Genomic DNA, 19090 nt, shown 5'->3' on the forward strand with positions numbered 1-19090 from the left:
ATCTTTCCCAACATCAGGGTCTTTTCCAGGGAGTCTTCTCTTCTCATGAGGTGGCCAAAGTATTGGAGCCTCAGCTTCACGATCTGTCCTTCCAGTGAGCACTCAGGGCTGATTTCCTTCAGAATGGAGAGGTTTGATCTTCTTGCAGTCCATGGGACTCCTCCAGCACCATAATTCAAAAGCACCAATTCTTCGGCGAGCAGCCTTCTTTATGGTCCAGCTCTCACTTCCATACATCACTCAATATTGTTAGTAGTATCAATAATAACTGATCCACTTGCACGTGCACGCGAGTGGCCAGAGTTTCCATCCTGCAACCTCTTTTCGCTTTGGGCGCGCGCGCCACAGGAAACACACACACAAAACCCCCTCGCCGCTGCCACCAAAGTTCCACACGCAGCCATTGGCTCGCAGCCTCGCAATTCCCAGAGCCGGAGTCCGGCCCCGCCCACATAGCCCCGCCCACGGACACGCCCCCTCACATCTCCTCCTCCTTAAGCCCCGCCCTTCCGCTTCTTCCTTTTCTTCCCCTGGAAGAGGCAGAGAGGGAGGGAGGGGGTGTTTTCGCGCTCTCTTCGGGCCAATAGGGAAGGGGTATCCTTTCCGGGCGGCCGGTGGTGGTGTTGGTGTTCGCTCTCGTGTCGCGCTGTAATGACGGCATCGCTCTCCTTTCCCGGAAGCGGAAGGCGGTTGGGATGGAGAAGGCGCTGGCGCTGCAGGGGCGGCGAGTCCGGGGCTCGGGCCCGTGAGTGCGGGGCGGGGATGGCAGGAGCCCCGGGCGACCCCACCTCCGCCCTTCAAGGGCCCGGTGCCGGGGAGCGCGCTTTTGCGGAGCTGCTGCTGGAGTTCTCGAGGGCGCAGTACCGGGCCCGGGATGGAGGGGGCGGTAGCGGGGGAGGCGGCGGCGGCGGAGGAGGCACCTCTGCAGGTGGAGGCAGCGGCAGCGGCGGGGCCGGCAGCAGCGCCAAGGTGAGCCTGAGGGGTGGGCTGGGCGTGCCTCGTTCAGCGCCGCTCTGCACGGCCCTTGCCTTAAACTGTCCCCCCCAGGTTGCTACTGATCCCTCTCCTCTGATATGTGCATGACTGGCACAAAAACAAAAAAAAACTCCCACTGGTGAAATATTTCTTCCAGCTTGGAGATGCCTTTTCATTATTATTCCCCACCGACCATCAAAGGCATAAGCAGGACGGCAGCCGGACATTCCTCTGCCGTGCCTGCAACCCAGACGCAGTTGAGAATTGTTTTGTTTTATTATTTGTACCCAGCCCACCACGCTGGGTTTTATAGTCTTGCCTTTCCTCCACCCAGCGGGATCAAGGCACTTGCTTACAGATAAAAATAAGAACTGCTAAAAGCATTGGGGGAAAACCACAACAAGAAGAAAGATAAAAAAAATCTGAGAAGTGTTTTTGTGTTGCATTTTAATTGCCTTCCAGAGAGGAGGCCGTATTAGCAGCAAAAGAGGGCATATCTATAAAGATGTGTCAAATCCATTACAGCGTAAGCTTCTGTTGCTCTGCAGTCCACTCTGTCTGATACGTGAAGTGTTACCTGTAGTTGGGTCAATTTGTAATTTACTGTGAACCAATTTTGGAGCCATGCTTTGGCTGAAAAGAGTGGATAGGTGAATCAACATCTGTTCTCTGCAGCGTAAAATCCCTGTCCATTAAAAGAGATCCTTACACAATCCCTGTTAATACTGCAAACCTTCTCCCTTATTTTAGTGCAGTTGTTTTAAAATGAATCCTTATATGGGGATTTTCTGGGTTTCTTGTATGGTGCTTCATTGCAAAATAAACCCTAGGAAAAACAAATTAGGAAAGGAAGGTGGGGTGGAGAGAGAAGGTACTGTGTTGCATGAAGTCATAACTTCCCTAACACAAGTAGACAATACTAGCATCCCTGGTTACTCCATGTCTATACTCCCAAGTGCACAATCGGATTCTGCATGGCCTTTGTGGGTTGGATGTGCTTCATTGATGCACCTTGTCCTTGTTTATAGAGTAACCTAATGCTCACGTGGTGAACATTGCGAGTCTTGTGTTTCCTCTGTCCAAAGGTTGCCAGATAACCAGAATTCTAATGATAAGCATTTTAAATGCTGCAAGTTCATGGGATAGATGCCAGCTATACAGAGGGTCTCATTATTGGATTTTTGGGGCAACAAAGTTTTCCTTAAGATCAAATGTTTTGCTCCATACTTGCATTTATTTAACCCATATATACAGTGTTTGTACAATGTACCAGGTCTTTGGTTTGGATCACAGTACAGGCAACTCCCCACTTGTGCGCAATCAGCACATGTGCAGCTGCTGACATGCGTGCCATTAGGAGGTGGGACAGGGCCGGAGCGGACTGGAAGGGACTTAGACTTGTCCTGCTGATGTCCTGAGAACGTTACCCCCATGTATAAATAACAATAATTCTGTAATAACTGTTGGTTTGTTCTTTGACTTGACTAGATAGAGCGCATTGAGAAATGCTGCCTTGAGTTGTTCGGCAAGGACTACTGCTTCAGCGTGATCCACAATGGGAATGGTGAAATCTGCAGCCATTACCCCCGCCTGATTGTCTTCTTGGAGTATGAGAGCACAGATCAAGAGAGGCACACGTAAGTCGTGACTGCTTTTGGGAGGACTGTGTCTTACCCAAATTAACCTGAGCACGTTTGTGGCCTGCAGAGTGCATCACTGTTTTTTTGGGAGATGTACTACAGTACTAGCAAGTTACTAATCAGTCTTTTTGTTCCATTTACTTGGCTCTAAAATTGGCTGTTCACATAAATATGCACAATTATTGGGTGCTGCCCTGGTGTTTTTTCTAATGAATGAGAGGCTACTGTGGTGTGTGAGTTAAGTAGCAACCAGTGAACATAAAAAACCCTGCTGGATTAGACCCATCTAAGTACGACTTCCTGTTATCACAGTGGCTAACCAGATGCTTGTGGACAGCCTGCAAGGCAGGACCTGATTATAACAACACTCTCCCCTCTTGAGGTTTCCAGAAAATGGTATTTGAAATGGTACTGCCTCCGACAGTGGAGGTGGAACATAGCCATCAGAGTTAGTAGCCATTGATAGCCTTATCCTCTGTGAATTTGTCTAATCCTTTTTTAAACTTCCATGCTGGTGCAACAAGATGGCCTAGATCGGTGGTGTTGCCATCACAAGTGACATTGGGGATGGCTCAGGATTCAGCAGATCCTACAATGGGCCCTCCTGATGCTATTTCAGGGGTTTCCGCTGATGGGAATGCCACTGTAGGTAACTTCCGTCTACCTGCTGTTCAGGCAGTGCATTGAGGTGCCCCGTGCCAGTGGGATTCCTGTACCCCCGCAGCGCTGGGCAGAGGGACACATCTGTGCTATTCAAACCCTCTTCAGCACAGTGCATCAGTGGCTTGAATTGTTCTGCCTCTTAGATACATGTTGCATGTCATGGGGTCCATGCAGTGATAGCCGAGTAGAAATTCAAGCATATGACAGATCTGCACAGTTGGAGAAGGGTGGGGTGGACTTACGCTTTTGTTTTCACTTTTCCCACCGCTGTTCTTTGAAACACTTTAGAGTTGCTTCATACAGAACTCAATTCCCATAAAGAACTTCAATCTCCATGCAGATTTTGTCGTGTTGCATGTTCCTTGATAAATTTACCACTATTTTTTTATACTGGCAAGCTCTGTAAGCTTGTTTATAATCCTTTGCTTGCAGTGAGGCCTAACTGCACTTGTTGTTGTTGTTGTTTAGTCATTTAATTGTGTCTGACTCTTCGAGACCCCATGGACCAGAGCACGCCAGGCACTCCTGTCTTCCACTGCCTCCTGCAGTTTGGTCAAACTCATGCTAGTAGCTTCGAGAACACTATCCAACCATCTCGTCCTCTGTCGTCCCCTTCTCCTTGTGCCCTCCATCTTTCCCAACATCAGGGTCTTTTCCAGGGAGTCTTCTCTTCTCATGAGGTGGCCAAAGTATTGGAGCCTCAGCTTCACGATCTGTCCTTCCAGTGAGCACTCAGGGCTGATTTCCCTAAGAATGGATCGGTTTGATCTTCTTGCAGTCCATGGGACTCTCAAGAGTCTCCTCCAGCACCATAATTCAAAAGCATCAATTCTTTGGCGATCAGCCTTCTATATGGTCCAGCTCTCACTTCCATATGTCACTACTGGGAAAACCATAGCTTTAACTATATGGACCTTTGTCGGCAAGATGATGTCTCTGCTTTTTTAACTGTGCTTACCTTCTAACAACCCTCAGTGTAGCCATAACCATGAGGCAGGTTGCTGATATTTCCAAGCTATGTTGATATCACTAGATGTCACAGACCACCTCTCCCCAGATAAACCAACCCGGACTTTGCAATCATCATCCCAGGCCCTTCTCTTTGCGTGCCTCTTCTATGTGAGGTCCAGAGAGTGGCAACTTGGGAACAGGCCTTTTCAGCAGTGGCTCCCCGTCTGTGGAATGCTCACCCCAGGGAGGTTCACATGGCGCCTTCATTATACACTTTTAGGCACTAGGCGAAAACGTTCCCCTTTAACCATGCCTTTGGCTGACTGATATCCAATGTTCTTTTAAAATGGGTGGGTAGGAGTTATTGTTTTGTTTTGTTATTTGTCTTGTTTAGTTTTTGGTCTGTTATTATGTACTTGGTGGTTTTATTCTGTATTTTAAAGTGTCTTTATTCTGTGAACCTCCCATCTTTGGATGAAGGACGGTATACACATTCAGTAAACAACAACAACAACAACAACAACAAGATATCCAGGAGATACGCACTTGTTCCTTCATAGGGAGTTCATCCCCATCCAGAAGCCCTGCCCTGAAGTGTCAAACGCCATCCATATAGGTGGTCTTCTCTTTTTCCATCTTTAATGGCTAAGCAACTTGCAGTTAGTAAAGTTATTACCATTTGCAAATTTGACTCATGCACAGCAGCGCTTAGCTGTGCTGCTTCTTAATGTGCCCACCAGCTGCAGGGTGTACCCATGTGATGTTTTTCATGCCTGAGTAGCTTTCGTCGCCCTTTTGGTTCCTCTTAATTTTTTTCACTTCAGCTTTCTTGCTTCTTGGAAAACCAAAACGATGGCTTGGATGTAAGCTGTACAGTTTGATAATACTGTCTAGATCAGAAGGTAGAAAGCGGCTCCTGGCCCTGAAGATGGAATCTGAGGATTTTGCAAAAGCAGTTGAAAAATTCTGAGTTTAGTTTCAGTCCCCTCATATTTGTAGTGAGAACTCAGAAAGACGTGGCGAGTTGCAAAATTCAGTGAGTTGGAAAGGAGGTCTGTCTTGTCCAGGAGTTGGACGGAATCAATGCACCATCTTTTCCCTTCAGCTACCAAACCTTTGCCTGCTCTTTCTGAGGTTGCACTGAGAGAGGAGAGGTGGAGACTGCAGCAGCGTCAATTGAATGACGCTTCGTTTTTATTCGAACTACCCATTGGAGATTTAATTCAAGTTTGGATTGGTGTTTCATGAGGTTGCCAAACCATGATGCATCCTGCCTGGTTAACCAAACCACTAAAACACACTGCTCTGCAAGGATTCGGGGAGGGAATACTACTTTCCTGTATTGCAGCTTTGTGCTTCGCTTCTCCTCCTCCTGTGTTACACACCTCACCTGCTTTGCCCCAGCACCAACTCCAGTATCATAAAGGAGCTAACATGTTTCCCAGCATTGCTTATTGTGCTCCATTTGCCCTTGTCTGTTTGACAGCTAAGGGCGCAGAGCTTACTAACGGTGAAGTGGCTTTTCCAGAAAATTATTGTTGGAAGATCTTCCTATGCATTAGATACTTCTTCTCTATATATGCTAGAGTTGTGCTTGAGAATCTCTAGCCCACAGGCCCAATTAGTCCTGCCAGACTTCCGAGGCTGGCCCGCCAAGCCATTTTTGACAGGCCAAGCTCCGTAGGGAATATGGCAAAATGCTGTTGATATGATCTTCAGACATTAGCATTTTCACCCACAGCATTGAGTTCTTGACACGTTTCCAGGGCTTAGATCAGTGCAGCCATGGAGCTCTTTGTTTCCTGATACCTCTCGGGGCCATTCTTGCACTTGGTGGTTGCTTGTTTTCTGTATAGTGCAGTATCTGCCCTCTTTGGTTTGAGTCTTGGAGCCCTTTCCCCCCACTTTGCAGTCATAAAACATTGAGGCCTTTTACACAAGAGGAGCCTAGTGATGATGGTAGGCCACTGGGCACCACAGCTCCCACTTCTTGCCCCTCTGGTCTAGTTAGGTGTCCAGGGTCAGTGTGTCCTCCACTCAAATCCCACCTCCTCCTAGTATGCAAGACGCAACTTTAGAACAAAAAGTGGCTGATGGAAATTACCAGGACAGTGACTGACCTCTGCTCGAAGGATTTGTGCAAGATTCTGTACTTCGTAGGGAACCAGCTACGCTGCCTCCTCTTGTCAGAATGATCAAGCTTCCAACCTACAAAAACATTACTTATGTGGTGCAATAGGAAAGTAACCAAGTACGAGCTGCACAATGTAAGGGTGGTGTGGGGTTGTGTATACCCATGTGTATACCCATTTCCTCCTGAAGGGTGCATCATTCTGAATCTGTTCAATTCCGTCTTTGAGACTGGAAAAGGATTTCCCTTCCAAGTTCATGAACGCCCATGAAGAGGGATTTGCTTCCCTGCTATGGCTCGCTTGAAACGTTTGGTATCATTTGCTATAAACTCAGGATCTACAAAGCGCCTCCTAGGTGCTTGTGGGATACTGAGACAGCATGCACAGTTTGACCTGTGCAGAGACAATTCCGTGGAAGTCAGCCCTGTTTGGAATGATTTTGGTCCTTCCACAACTTTTTAAGCAGCCACTTTGCAATAGGTAGGCCCCCCCAGTCGCAAAAGTACGTTACGTTCCTGGTGTGCCGGCTTCAAGTCATCTCATTTGCTGCCCACAACCAGGATGAGTAAACTTCCGCTTTTCTTCTGAGTGTTGACAAGCTGACAGCTGGCACTGGAAAACATGAGCAGACCTCTGGCTTTACTCCTGAGGAACTTCTATGCCTTCCTTGAACCCAGAGGCATTCAAGATGTGTGAAAGATGTCAGTTGCCCACTCCTAAGTTGTTGTTTTTTTAATATACATTTTTATTAGTTTTTACATATATTTTACAAACATATATTTGCACACTCCTAAGTCGACAACTTCAGTGTCCTGTGTTTCTGTGTTAATATATTGAAAGTTGTTTTCAGCTTATTTTTATGTTTTGAAAAGTGACCAGTAATTGCAGTTAGCAATTGTAATGGTGACACACTTGCTTACTTTGCCAAACCTTTATTAGGCATTACAAATATAGGCCATCATAAAACATCCATATATATAATTTTTAAAATATATACAAATAAACAGCCATCTAAAAATATGTAATAATGATGATTTTCATTGGACTTTCTTCCTGTTAAATAGTGCCATTCACCACTCTGAGAGATACTATTGATAAAAAACTCAGCCATCCTTGCAGTTACTTCCGGGTTAATGTCAGACAGATAGAATCTGATGTTTTCATTGTGCCATGATGTTAGACTACTCAAAAAAGGGGATAACACGTTTGCGTAGCTGGTTGTACAATGGAGAGTAGAAACGAATATGTTCTACTGTGTCTGGCACATTCAAAAAACATTTGCAATGTCTATCGTTTCTGGGGATGTTTAAATATCTGCCCTTGACAAAAGCTGAGAGGGATACGTTCAGTCGGGCTAACATAAAGGCCCTGCGTTGGATTGGAATTATTAATTTTGAAATATAAGCAACCCTGTTACCTGTTGTATTTAAACCATAAAACTTGGGGGGAGCAAATTTTATTTATAGCTGATTCAATGTTTTGTTTTTCAATGTCCCTTAATCTGATTGGAATATGATGATGATGATGACGACGATAATAATTTATTATTTATACCGCACCCATCTGGCTGGGTTTCCGCAGCCACTCTGGGCAGCTTCCAACAGAATATTAAAATACAATAACCTATTAAACATTACAAGCTTCCCTAAACAGGGCTGCCTTCAGATGTCTTCTAAAAGTCTGGTAGTTGTTTTTCTCTTTGACATCTGGTGGGAGGGCATTCCATAGCGCGGGTGCCACTACTGAGAAGGCCCTCTGTCTGGTTCCCTGTAACTTGGCTTCTCACAGTGAGGGAACCGCCAGAAGGCCCTCGGAGCTGGACCTCAGTGTCTGGGCAGAACGATGGGGGTGGAGGCGCTCCTTCAGGTATACTGGACCGAGGCCGTTTATTTTGCTCACTTGAATTATACAAGTGTTCTAAGTCAATACTAGTAGATCTGATTTTCTATGTAAGTGTTGGAACCATCTGGATTTATAAGAGTCCTTAAGTAAGTCAGAAAGCAGACTTGAAGGCTGGCAACGGAAATGGCAACACAACCAGTATTTTATAGTACCTGCCCACACTCAGTATTCTATCGTGTGTATACCTAGTTCTGCACACATAATTTCATACTTGATTGAACTTGGGAGCCCCAGGATACATCTACAGAAACTTGAGTGTATCTTATCTAAATCACTATTATATGCTTGTATTCATATTGGGATCCCAATTTTTTTTGCTTGAAAAAAATAGAATAGCAGCTGGTATAAATGGGTTGCCTTTCTGAAAATAAAAGCAAACTGCTGCTGACGAGGTACACCTGGCCTGTTTTATAGCACTTCTGCCATGGTTTGACCAACCTGAGTTGCTCTGGAATAAAATTCCGATATACTTGTGCATCTTTACTTGCTAGATTTCTTGCCCTCTTATTTTCCATTTCTCTAGTTTCCCATCATTTATTATTTGTCTTCCCATCATTTATTGAGAGCTTATTGGTTTCACAATAGGAAATCTGGGAGAGTAAAAGACGTTGCAGACCTCTCTTCATCAGTGATAATAAGGCCACATCACCCGCATGCCGAAACAGTGGGACCGGGTTTTGATTGATGGGGCGGGGGCACGTGAATCTATTTTTTGAATGTTCTCTGGAAAGCCTGATAAAAATGAATTAACATGAAAAGGGGCGAGAACACACCCTTGTTTCTGACATGCATAAATCTGACCAGTTATAGTTAACCGCTCCGTGTACTGAAGACAGGAGGACCAGCGGAATATGGAATAGGTTGCACAGCAAATCAAAACTACAGGGGTACCTCGGGTTACAGACGCTTCAGGTTACATACGCTTCAGGTTACAGACTCCGTTAACCCAGAAATAGTACCTCGGGTTAAGAACTTTGCTTCAGGATGAGAACAGAAATCGTGCGGCGGCAGCGGGAGGCCCCATTAGCTAAAGTGGTACCTCAGGCTAAGAACAGTTTCAGGTTAAGAACGGACCTCCAGAACAAATTAAGTTCTTAACCCGAGGTACCACTGTACAGCTGCCACTTGTAATTTACACTTGATTCCGGGTTTTAAATACATAGTGTGTGCCTGCCCCCCTGCTGTGTTTACAGCAACCCTGTGAGGCGGGTAAGGATGAAGGCGTTTGCCCAGTTCCTCTTCCGACACCAGTGAGGGATTACCAGCTCTGTTCAGATACTTTGCGCACGCCAGCAAGCTGTTCGCCAACGAATGCTTGCAAGGTTCTCTGCAAGCAGAACATGAGTGCTCGTTTTGTGGTGGGGGAGGCAGAAGGCTCCTTTAAAAGCACTCCGTTCTTCCTCATCCCAAATACCTGAGAACTGCCTCAGCCCTTCATTCTGTGACCAAATCATACAGTCCTTTCCCTCCTTGCTTGGGAAATTCTGCTTCAATCCAGACTCCACCCTACTTACATTTGCAGATTACTTAGCTGGCAGAAGAACTGAATCATCCCAGCTGCTAGTGGGCTGGGCGGTGTGTGTGTGTGAGTGAGTGAGAGAGAGAGAGAATCTATTGCTGATAAATATCTTGGGGTTTTTTTATATAAATATTTATTAAAGTTTTCACAGTATTACATAATGAAAAAGAAAAAATACAAAATAAAAAACAGTTAAAAATAATTCCATCTTTTCGTCACTTATCTTTCATTTACTTGTTTTCCCGGAGCTCCTCATACCTCCCTTTTTTGTGTTCCAGTTCAATTTATTAGTTCAGCGATTCCTTTCCCTCCTTATTATCCTGATCTTTAATCTTAATATATTGTAACATTAAATTTTTACCTATTAAAAATCCAATTTTTCCATATTCTTTTAAACCATTACAGCTAGAAACCACTTAACTTCAATCAAACATCATTCTAACATTCAGTTTTATTTATTGCTGATAACTATCTTGGAGGGACCAAACAGCTCACGTAGAGCCAGATCTGTCGTGCAGAGACTCGTGAAACGGCAGAGCAAATGAACTGCAATTCTGTTGGCAACTAATTTTTTTTTTTAAGAGTTCCTGTTTTAAATGAGGAAGGGCTGAGGGGACAAGGAATAACAACCCTGCCCAATGATGCATTCTTGCCCAAATTAGAATTAGCTCCTTTCCTCAAAACCTACCTTCCTCCTTCCCAGAAAGCAAAAGCAAACATGGCCAGGGCTATTGCTTGGAAACCAGAGGAAGGATAGGATCATAGGAAGCTGCTTTTGTGCCAGTACTTCAGAGCTTTGCAGCTACTGAGTGGGCCCTTGCCATTCTTCGCTTCATAAGTAACAGGAAGCTGCCCTGGACAGAGTCAGGCCATTGATCCATTTTGCTCAGCGTTGTCTACACCAGAGGTTGCCAAATAACTAAATACAGTAGTACCTCTGGTTACATACTTAATTCATTCCAGAGATCCATTCTTAACCTGAAACTGTTCTTAACTTGAGGTACCACTTTAGCTAATGGGGCCTCCCGCTGCCGCCGTGCGATTTCAAATCCACTCTGATAATAATATAATAATAATAATAATAATAATTTATTATTTATAACCCACCCATCTGGCTGAGTTTCCCCAGCCACTCTGGGCGGCTCCCAATCAGTGTTAAAAACAGTGCAGCACTACATATTAAAAACTTCCCTGAACAGGGCTGCCTTAAGATGTCTTCTGAATGTCAGGTAATTATTTATCTCTTTGACATCTGATGGGAGGGCGTTCCACAGGGCGGGCGCCACTACCGAGAAGGCCCTCTGTCTGGTTCCCTGTAGCCTCACTTCTCACAATGAGGGAACCGCCAGAAGGCCCTCGGCGCTGGATCTCAGTGTCCGGGCTGAATGATGGGGGTGGAGATGCTCCTTCAGGTATACAGGACCGATTTTGAGCATTCCACTGTTCCTTTGCACATACGTGCCCCCTGTGTTCAGGGAATCGGCCACCATTGCCCTCTTTGCCCGTCCAACTGAATGGGGCAGGGCGGTGGTGGTTCTGTGAACCCCCCTAGAGGAGTTACTGCTTTGCCCCTTACCCCTTAATGGCGGGGGGGGGGGGTGTGCTGCGGCAGCAGCAGCTACGTGACCAGATAAAGCAGACTGTTTTAGGGGCTGGATGTGTGAACTGCACAGGGTAATAGAATATTCTATGGGACTTTAAGCTGGCGCTACTTGCTTCCTCGCTCGTCCTTAAAAGAGGTTTTTTTAATAAAAAAAACACAACTGGAAATGTTGTACTTTATGTATTTTTCATAAGCAGGGGTCTGGGTTGCCATAGCAACCCTTTTGGCTTACAGAGGCTTTTAAGAGGGCTTGGGAAGTTTAATGGAGTTGGCATAAAATCATTGCGCTTTGGGCACGGTTCTCGGCTGGGCACCGGCTCCTGCCTGGCATAACCGCAGCGTTCTCCTGTGTGTCGGAGGGAACTGCAGCCGCGAGTTCAAAAGCGTCCAGTTCCCTGGCACCAATGGGTGGCCGGATGTGTGTTCCTGGCACCCTCCGGCTGGGCAGGTGGCAGGGCTTTTCTCCTGTCCCCGAGGTCGGCACACATAGACAAGGAGCCCAAACGGCAGCTGTGCCGTGCAAAATGTTCCGTGCTTCTTCTCCTCCTCCTTTTTTACTAACGCTACGCCGAGAAAGGCACTTGCTCACCCCTAATAAGCAAGAGCTACAGTTCAGGGATCGTCTGTAATGGGGTCATATTATACAACTCATTGGCTGCTGGTGCAAAATAGAAGGATTCTTTCCAGGCGCGATTCGAAGTCCTGGTTATTTCGTTTTGGGAAGCCCCAAAGCAGCTTGGGTTCAGGGTACTTGAAGGAGGATGGGGCAGTTGCCTTGGATGATCACCAACTGGGATGGTTTTGAAAGAGGATCATCAGACAAATTCGGGGAGGATAAGACTAGCAGTGGCTGGTAGCCACAATGGTTGTGCTCTGCCTCTATGTTCAGGGGCAGCAAAACGTCTGCATACCAGTTGCTGGAAAACCTGCTTTGATCCTTAATATTGTCAACTTCCCCCATCCCTCTAAAAACAAGAAAAATTCTCATATTGTTACGTCCCTTATTATATGCACACAGGCTCCGGGTTTCCTAAAGTGCCAAGCACCAATTATAAGTTTATGTTATGATGCATAAAATATGTTTTAACACTGGAGAAAAATACATACAGTGGTACCTCAGGTTACATACGCTTCAGATTACGGACTCTGCTAATCCAGAAATAGTACCTCACATCAAGAACTTTGCTTCAGGATGAGAACAGAAATCGTGCTCTGGCGGTGCAGCAGCAGCAGCAAGAGGCCCCATTAGCTAAAGTGGTGCTTCAGGTTAAGAACAGTTTCAGGTTAAGAACGGACCTCCGGAACAAATTAAGTACTTAACCCGAGGTACCACTGTATGTGCTATTAGCATATATATAAAATTATATGATGCAGAAATAACGTACCACATGCGGCTCGTCACTTTTGCATTTCTGTTTCTAAAAAAAAAGCCAAACTGTATGCAAAATTAGATGAAAAAAAAATCTTACACAATACATATAACCTTCTTCTTCTTCTCCTCCTTCTTTTGCAAAAACAGCAATGCACAAGGGGCTTAAAATCAGGCGTCTGATGCAGGAGGTGGTCCAGTGTGAGGAAAGCAACACATCTGATATTTCTAATATTTGGTCTAACTTGTAGATGAGTTCCTCTCCCCACCCCACCCCGGCATTTTTTTAGGGTAGCAAAACATTGAGAGGTGGATTGTTAAAGGTGATCATTTCAAGGAAGCCAGTGTGGTGTAGTGGTTAAGAGCGGTAGTCTCGTAATCTGGTGAACTGGGTTCGCGTCTCTGCTCCTCCACATGCAGCTGCTGGGTGATCTTAGGCCAGTTACACTTCTCTGAAGTCTCTCAGCCCCACTCACCTCACAGAGTGTTTGTTGTGGGGGAAGAAGGGAAAGGAGAATGTTAGCCGCTTTGAGACTCCTTCGGGTAGTGATAAAGCGGGATATCAAATCCAAACTCTTCTTTGCCAGTCTTGTGCCCTCTAGACATTTTGGACTACAAGTCTCAAACATCTGGAGGGCACCAGGTTGGCAAAGGGGCTATCTGGAATATTGTGGAGTTGCAGTGTATCTGTCAGAAAGCTTCGTTTTGCCGCTGTGAGGCATTCGAGCGAACCAGAGTAGCTCTTGAGAGACAAATTTATTGGAGAGTGCTTGGCACTAAGGCGAAGCTTTGAGCCAGATGCTGTTCCAGGGAACCTCATCCAATGCCGTGTCTCAGTGATGGAGGGGTGTGTGTGTGTGTGGTTTGGGGTGGATCACAGCTTAATTTGTGGCGCTTCATATATCCCAGTTGCTTACCCAGGCTGAACCTTTGAATTAAATACAGAGGGACCAGGAGCCAACTTAAGCCTCATTAAGGTAATAGAAAGAGTGAGGGGAGGGGCCAGATCTTTTGATCTGACTACCGGAATAAATTTGAAACCATCAAGTGCTAATTGGCATCCCTTGGGAACTGGCTGCAGTTGACCCTACCTCTCACATGCTCCTTCCCCGGACCTTGGGAGAGTCTCTCAATCAAGCCATTGTTTCTCCAGTGTCTCTCAAGAATCGTGTAGTCAGCAAAGCCTTTCATGGGCAAAGCTACCTTATTTCTCCTCAACTGCTCCTCTTTCACTCTTCTTTTCATCTCCCATCTTTGAATTCATTTAGCAAATACAGACCTCTCTGTGGGGGGGGAAAGACATTTTTAGCCCTTGTGTTCTCTTATGCAGGCTATATTCAGGTGATCACGCCACAGCTTATTACTCACCATCTGACTGTATGTGCTGCTCCTTTCCTCCTTGGTGTGCCACAATTAAACCTGGAATTCTTCAACTAACCACAGTTTCCTGTTTCATCTGGACCAGGAAACAATGGTTATCAGATTGGAACAAGCCAGGATCTTAAACCACAGGCCTAAATAGGTTTAACATCCCGGCTTGTGAAAGATTTCACTGAAATGGGAAACTAGGCTTAATTTGAAGACTTACTGTCTTATTGTGGCGTATTATGGGGTGGGGAAGAGGTGGTATGAGGCTGGAGCAGTTAGGCAAAAGGTTTAGGCGTATCTCTGTTTATGAAGCCAAGATATGATGATCCAGAGGTGGCCAATTGATGCCTATTAAATCCTGCATTTGTTTTTATCCAGAAATAAAGCAGCAGGTACTCAGACCAAAGTGGAAATGGAGGTGTGTTAGATCCCTTCCCAGGATTTTTGGTAATCACCTGATCCTGCCTCGTCCCCCCTTCCCATGAAATGCCCACTTTGTTGAGAAGGGATCCAGGCTCACTCATTTTCCATTCTTGGGCAATGTGTTTGAGCATATGGACACATCTCTGCTCCAGATGTTACTGGATAGTCAAAAAAGATGGCATTCAAGGCCTGGTTGTGGGGCAGACGACTTTGGTAGATCCATATTGGGAAGGCGCAGTATGTCCTAGTTGGTTCTGCTGGACCTCTTGGAAGCTTTCAGTACTATTGACCATTTATTCTAGACCACCTGACTGGGGTGGAACTTTTATCATTTTTTTCATGGTGGCTCCAGTACTTCTTTGAGGGACAGTTCAAGAATGTGGCGCTGGGAGGCTTCTAGTGTGTCCTCCCATCTTGTCTCCCCTGCTGTTCAACATCTACATGAAAACACCGAGAGAGGTCATCCAGGGATTTGGAGTTCAGTCTCCTCAGTATGCTCGTGACACCCTCTGTCTCCTTTCCATCCAACTCCAAGGAATCCATTATCAGTTCTGAATCGGTGTCTGATATTAGTGGCAGTGAACAAATGGAAACCTGGTCATTCTAGACGGTGGAGATCTGCGTTTGGGTCTCTCCTTGGCGATGACCACCAGCCTTGTAGCCATTGCCATCTCTCTGCTTACTTACGTACACTATGCTGGTGGGAGAGCAGGGTTAAAATTTCCTTCTATTTGCTAGTTAATCTGAGTCTGGATCCAGGATCTGTTAAATTTGTGGCCACTGAGCCTTTTAAACAAGAAGACAGTGAACGGTGAGGTGCACATCCTTCGTGGCTGTGGAGTTAACAAAACCAAGCCTTTGGTTAGTGGAAGTCTTTCCCCCCGCCCCATTCCCCCTGAGCTGTTGGCTTCAAAACAAGATGACAGAAGCTGCCAGGCTTTACACTGAATGTATGCCAAGATGAGATTTTGCAGTCACTCGTAGCCTGAGAAGCACATCAAGGCAACACCTGTCCCCTCCAATCTGCAATTGGTGCCTGTGCAGGTAATGGGCTGTTTTGCCTCCAATAGATTTGAGAGCACCGTCCAAGTTGGCAAGCTGCAAGACCTCATCCACCGCAGTAAAATGGCCAGGTGTAGAGGGCGGTTTGTCTGCCCCGTCATCCTCTACAAGGGCAAGGTAAAGCTCTCTCTGTCTCTGTGTCTTGTGACTTTCATGGTTTTCTTATGTGAATGTCTCGTTGTAGCTTTTGCACGATTTACTGGAGGGTGCCTTCAGCCATGAGCAGAAGGGTCTAGAAAGCGGGTGCAACAATCTATTGACAACCTTTCTTCGATGCTCCCAAGTCAAGCGGGCATGCACCCGTGCAGACTGAGGCCGGGCTGGCGCCTTTGATAAGCTGCTCCATAACTTGCAGATTTGTTTCAGCTCTGCTACCGATAGGTGAACTTAAAGAGGATCCTGCGGGGACCAGCCTAATCCCGTTCATTAACGGTTTGAGGGAGAGACGGTTCAAAGAGCATGTTAATGAAGCGCACAAGGCTGATATTAGTTAAAAAGGAATTGCAAATAGTGGTGCAAAGTAGAATCATGGGGAAATGTAGCTTAGCAGAGGGTTGGGAAGTAATTAAGCCTGACCTGTGAGCCATGCAGACCTCCATCTGGAAGGCGCAGTGCAGACCACGAGTGCAAAGCTAGACTCTCTTGAGTTGGGAATGGGAAAAGACTGGGAGAGAAGGAGAAGGAGGGCCCATTGCTTCTCTGTGCTTTGATGGTCATGTGTTGCATCTCTCTCTTTCCTCAGCATATATGCCGATCGGCCACCCTGGCGGGGTGGGGGGAACTTTATGGGCGCACAGGATACAACTACATTTTCTCAGGTAAGGGGGGTGTAGGTTTGGTAATAGTTGCCATGTGTTACCTCTGTTTTATGACGCTAGTTGGGGGAGCATTCTTGAAAATTGGTGTGAGCAGCAGGCTTGAGCTGCCATTAAGGACAGTGGCTTAGTTCAAAACGGAAACCAAACTTATGTTCCCTAGAAAGCCAAAGCTGGCAAGTTCTGCAAGGAGAGAAAGATGCATAGGGCACAGTCAGGTGGTGGTAACCATTTGTGGCCTTGTCTTGTGGGTCTGCAAGCTCCTCCGTAAGCTTCCTGTTTCAGTATTGGAGTCTGCTCCCAAGGGCATCTTTGTCCCCCAAACCACACCCAGCTGCTCCATAGCTGACATCACATATGAGGAGTCAAGTGTAGGGCAGGTACAAGTGCAACTGGATAGGCTGCGTGACAGACTTCCTTGTGGGGCAGCCTGATCACACCGCCTATCGCTGCAGAAAGCAGTATTGAAGTCCCCACCCATCAGCTAAATGGGTGGTGAGGTCACGCCTATTGTGATTGGCTGTGTGCCCGAGTTGTGCTGATGGCCGGTGACTGCAGCCCTGCTTTCTGCAAAGGATCCTCTGCATGACTCAGTTTCCTGAAGGCATCTCTGTTGCATTGCTGATCTCTGCAGAAAGTGGCTGAGCCAGAGCCCTGTCCCTGGTGTCTGGGAAGCGCTGAGCAGGACGCTTGAGCAGGTGAGCTGGGCAGGCCATATGTCAATCATCTGACATCACTGTGATGTCAGGTGGTTGTCAAGTAAGCTGTCCCATGGGGTGGAGGCAAATAAGGATCTGGCCCACCGGGCCAAAAAAGTTCCCCAATCCTGTTTTTTGTTTTGTTTCTTTAAAGAAAGAGTTGAAACTGTTAGTGTTACCATGCATCAATTTCTTCACTTAGACTAAATGAACAGTCTTGATTTATGGCCAGCACCACTTGCTTTACCATGCAGGAAGTAGGCACCCGTTCCTTATCCACTCAATAAGTTTCATGTCAAAAAACACTTTTAATATAATATTTAATGTTATACATAGCACTGAAAAGTAAAAAGATAGGTGTAGTGTCAAATATTCCTGGGTGGTCCAGGAGAATATATGAGCGTGGGACTCTGATCTCTTCAGAGCCATGAAGTCATTGAGTGCCAGTATGGTGTAACTTGTGTCATCTTAGCAGCTGCTATATCTCAGCCTCGCCTACCTCTCAGGGTTGTTTTCAGGGTCTACATCACCTTGGAGCAATTCCCCATCAATGAAACGAGGGGTGGGACTGAAGGCAAAAGCTCTGTAATAAAGCTGGTCCTGTTGGTAGTATCCTTCCAGTTTGTGAGGCGGCAAGCGGGTCGCTTACATGGGACGAGCCTGATGATTTTAGGACTTGTTCATCATCACAAACGGCATCTTACATTATTGGAACACGTGGGAAGTCCAGAACCATGCTTTGTGGGAGAAGTGCTGAGATTCTTATACCAGCTGATCCAGTCTGTTTAGGGCAGAGGTTGTGACTCCTAATATATTGAACTTCTCTCGGTGTCTTCTCTGCAGGGGGCACAGACGATGCCTGGGCAGATACAGAGGACATGTCAGAAGAGGACACTGCTTTCAGGTCTGTTTGACCCAACCACTTCCTACAAATGTGTCAGACAAAGTTTTGACTCCTTTTTCTTCATGGATCTGCTTTACGCTGGCATGGCAGGGAGAAAATGTAAGAGGGACCTTTCCTGCCACCATGGAGCTGCAGTAACGGAAAAACTTGCACTTCCATAATTTCATCTCTCCCAAGGCAGGGAAGTACTTGGCTGTTGTGGGTCACAAAACAATGGTTGGTGTTCTGTGAGAACAGGCCAGTCCAATGATGCTTTTTTCTGGGCTGCAGTAGAGTTCGTGGGGGAGGTAAGGATCGTATGCGAGATGGACTGAGAGCAAGTCCTACACACTTGCTGCCAATATTTCTTCTTGGGTTTGCTTGTTTTTTTAATTCCACGAACCTATGGCCTGCTGTACTATATTAAGGCACTTGGAAGTGCTTCACAATAGAATTTAAAACAAAACCGGAGAACAACTCATAAAAAGCAGTCCTGAAATCTCAGCATAGAAATATCAATAATAAAATACTTTCAGACTTCGAGATCAAAAGAACAGTTTGAAGCAAAACTTTAAAAACCCATCGGCAGAATGGGCTCCATTGTTAATGCATAGCTTGCAGTTTTAAGATTATTCCTTCTGGTAATTTTAGGCCAATTAAAATCCTCTCTCAAGGACTTGCTTGTTTGCCACTCACAGGGCAGTGTTGGACGTGTGTGACTTCTAAATTTGATTGTTTAACTGGTTTGGCTTTGCTTTCCCCCCTCTCCCAAAGTGAATTCTGGAGGCCTTAATTCTGGAGGTTGTTGGGAACCCCATTTGAAGTTCTCAGCAACTCCTACAGAACCACCCACAGAATATGGGGTGAGGTCAGGACACCTAAATCAATGTACGTTTGCATAGTAGATGTTCTCCCTTACAAGAACCTCCAGAGATTTGGATAAAAAATGTAACCCGTTTTCCTAAAGAGGTTCTTCAGATGCTTTTACTACTGAGCTGGGGCACCATCCATCAGGGAAGCTCTCCTGCAAAAGCCACATTGAAATCAACAGGTCTTGCACAGGAGAATCGCCCGGCTTATCATGCCC

At 46.0% G+C, this 19090-nt stretch overlaps 1 protein-coding gene across 2 annotated transcripts in view; it reads left to right on the plus strand.

The window, feature by feature from the left end:
• Positions 1-586: 586 nt before the first annotated feature.
• MTMR14 (myotubularin related protein 14) overlaps positions 587-19090 on the plus strand; it is a 94340-nt gene continuing 75836 nt past the window's right edge. Inside the window, exons 1-5 of one of the 2 annotated variants that reach the window (XM_081182312.1) lie at positions 587-969; positions 2464-2612; positions 15616-15724; positions 16350-16425; positions 17964-18024. In XM_081182312.1, the coding sequence (XP_081038438.1) occupies positions 652-969; positions 2464-2612; positions 15616-15724; positions 16350-16425; positions 17964-18024 (713 nt within the window). In that variant the 5' untranslated portion in view covers positions 587-651. The remainder of the gene's footprint in view (positions 970-2463; positions 2613-15615; positions 15725-16349; positions 16426-17963; positions 18025-19090) is intronic. The other variant, XM_081182311.1, reaches the window with a different exon arrangement.

The sequence above is a fragment of the Podarcis bocagei genome, assembly GCF_964188305.1.
Source record: "Podarcis bocagei genome assembly, chromosome: 2".
Classification (NCBI taxonomy): Eukaryota; Metazoa; Chordata; class Lepidosauria; order Squamata; family Lacertidae; genus Podarcis; species Podarcis bocagei.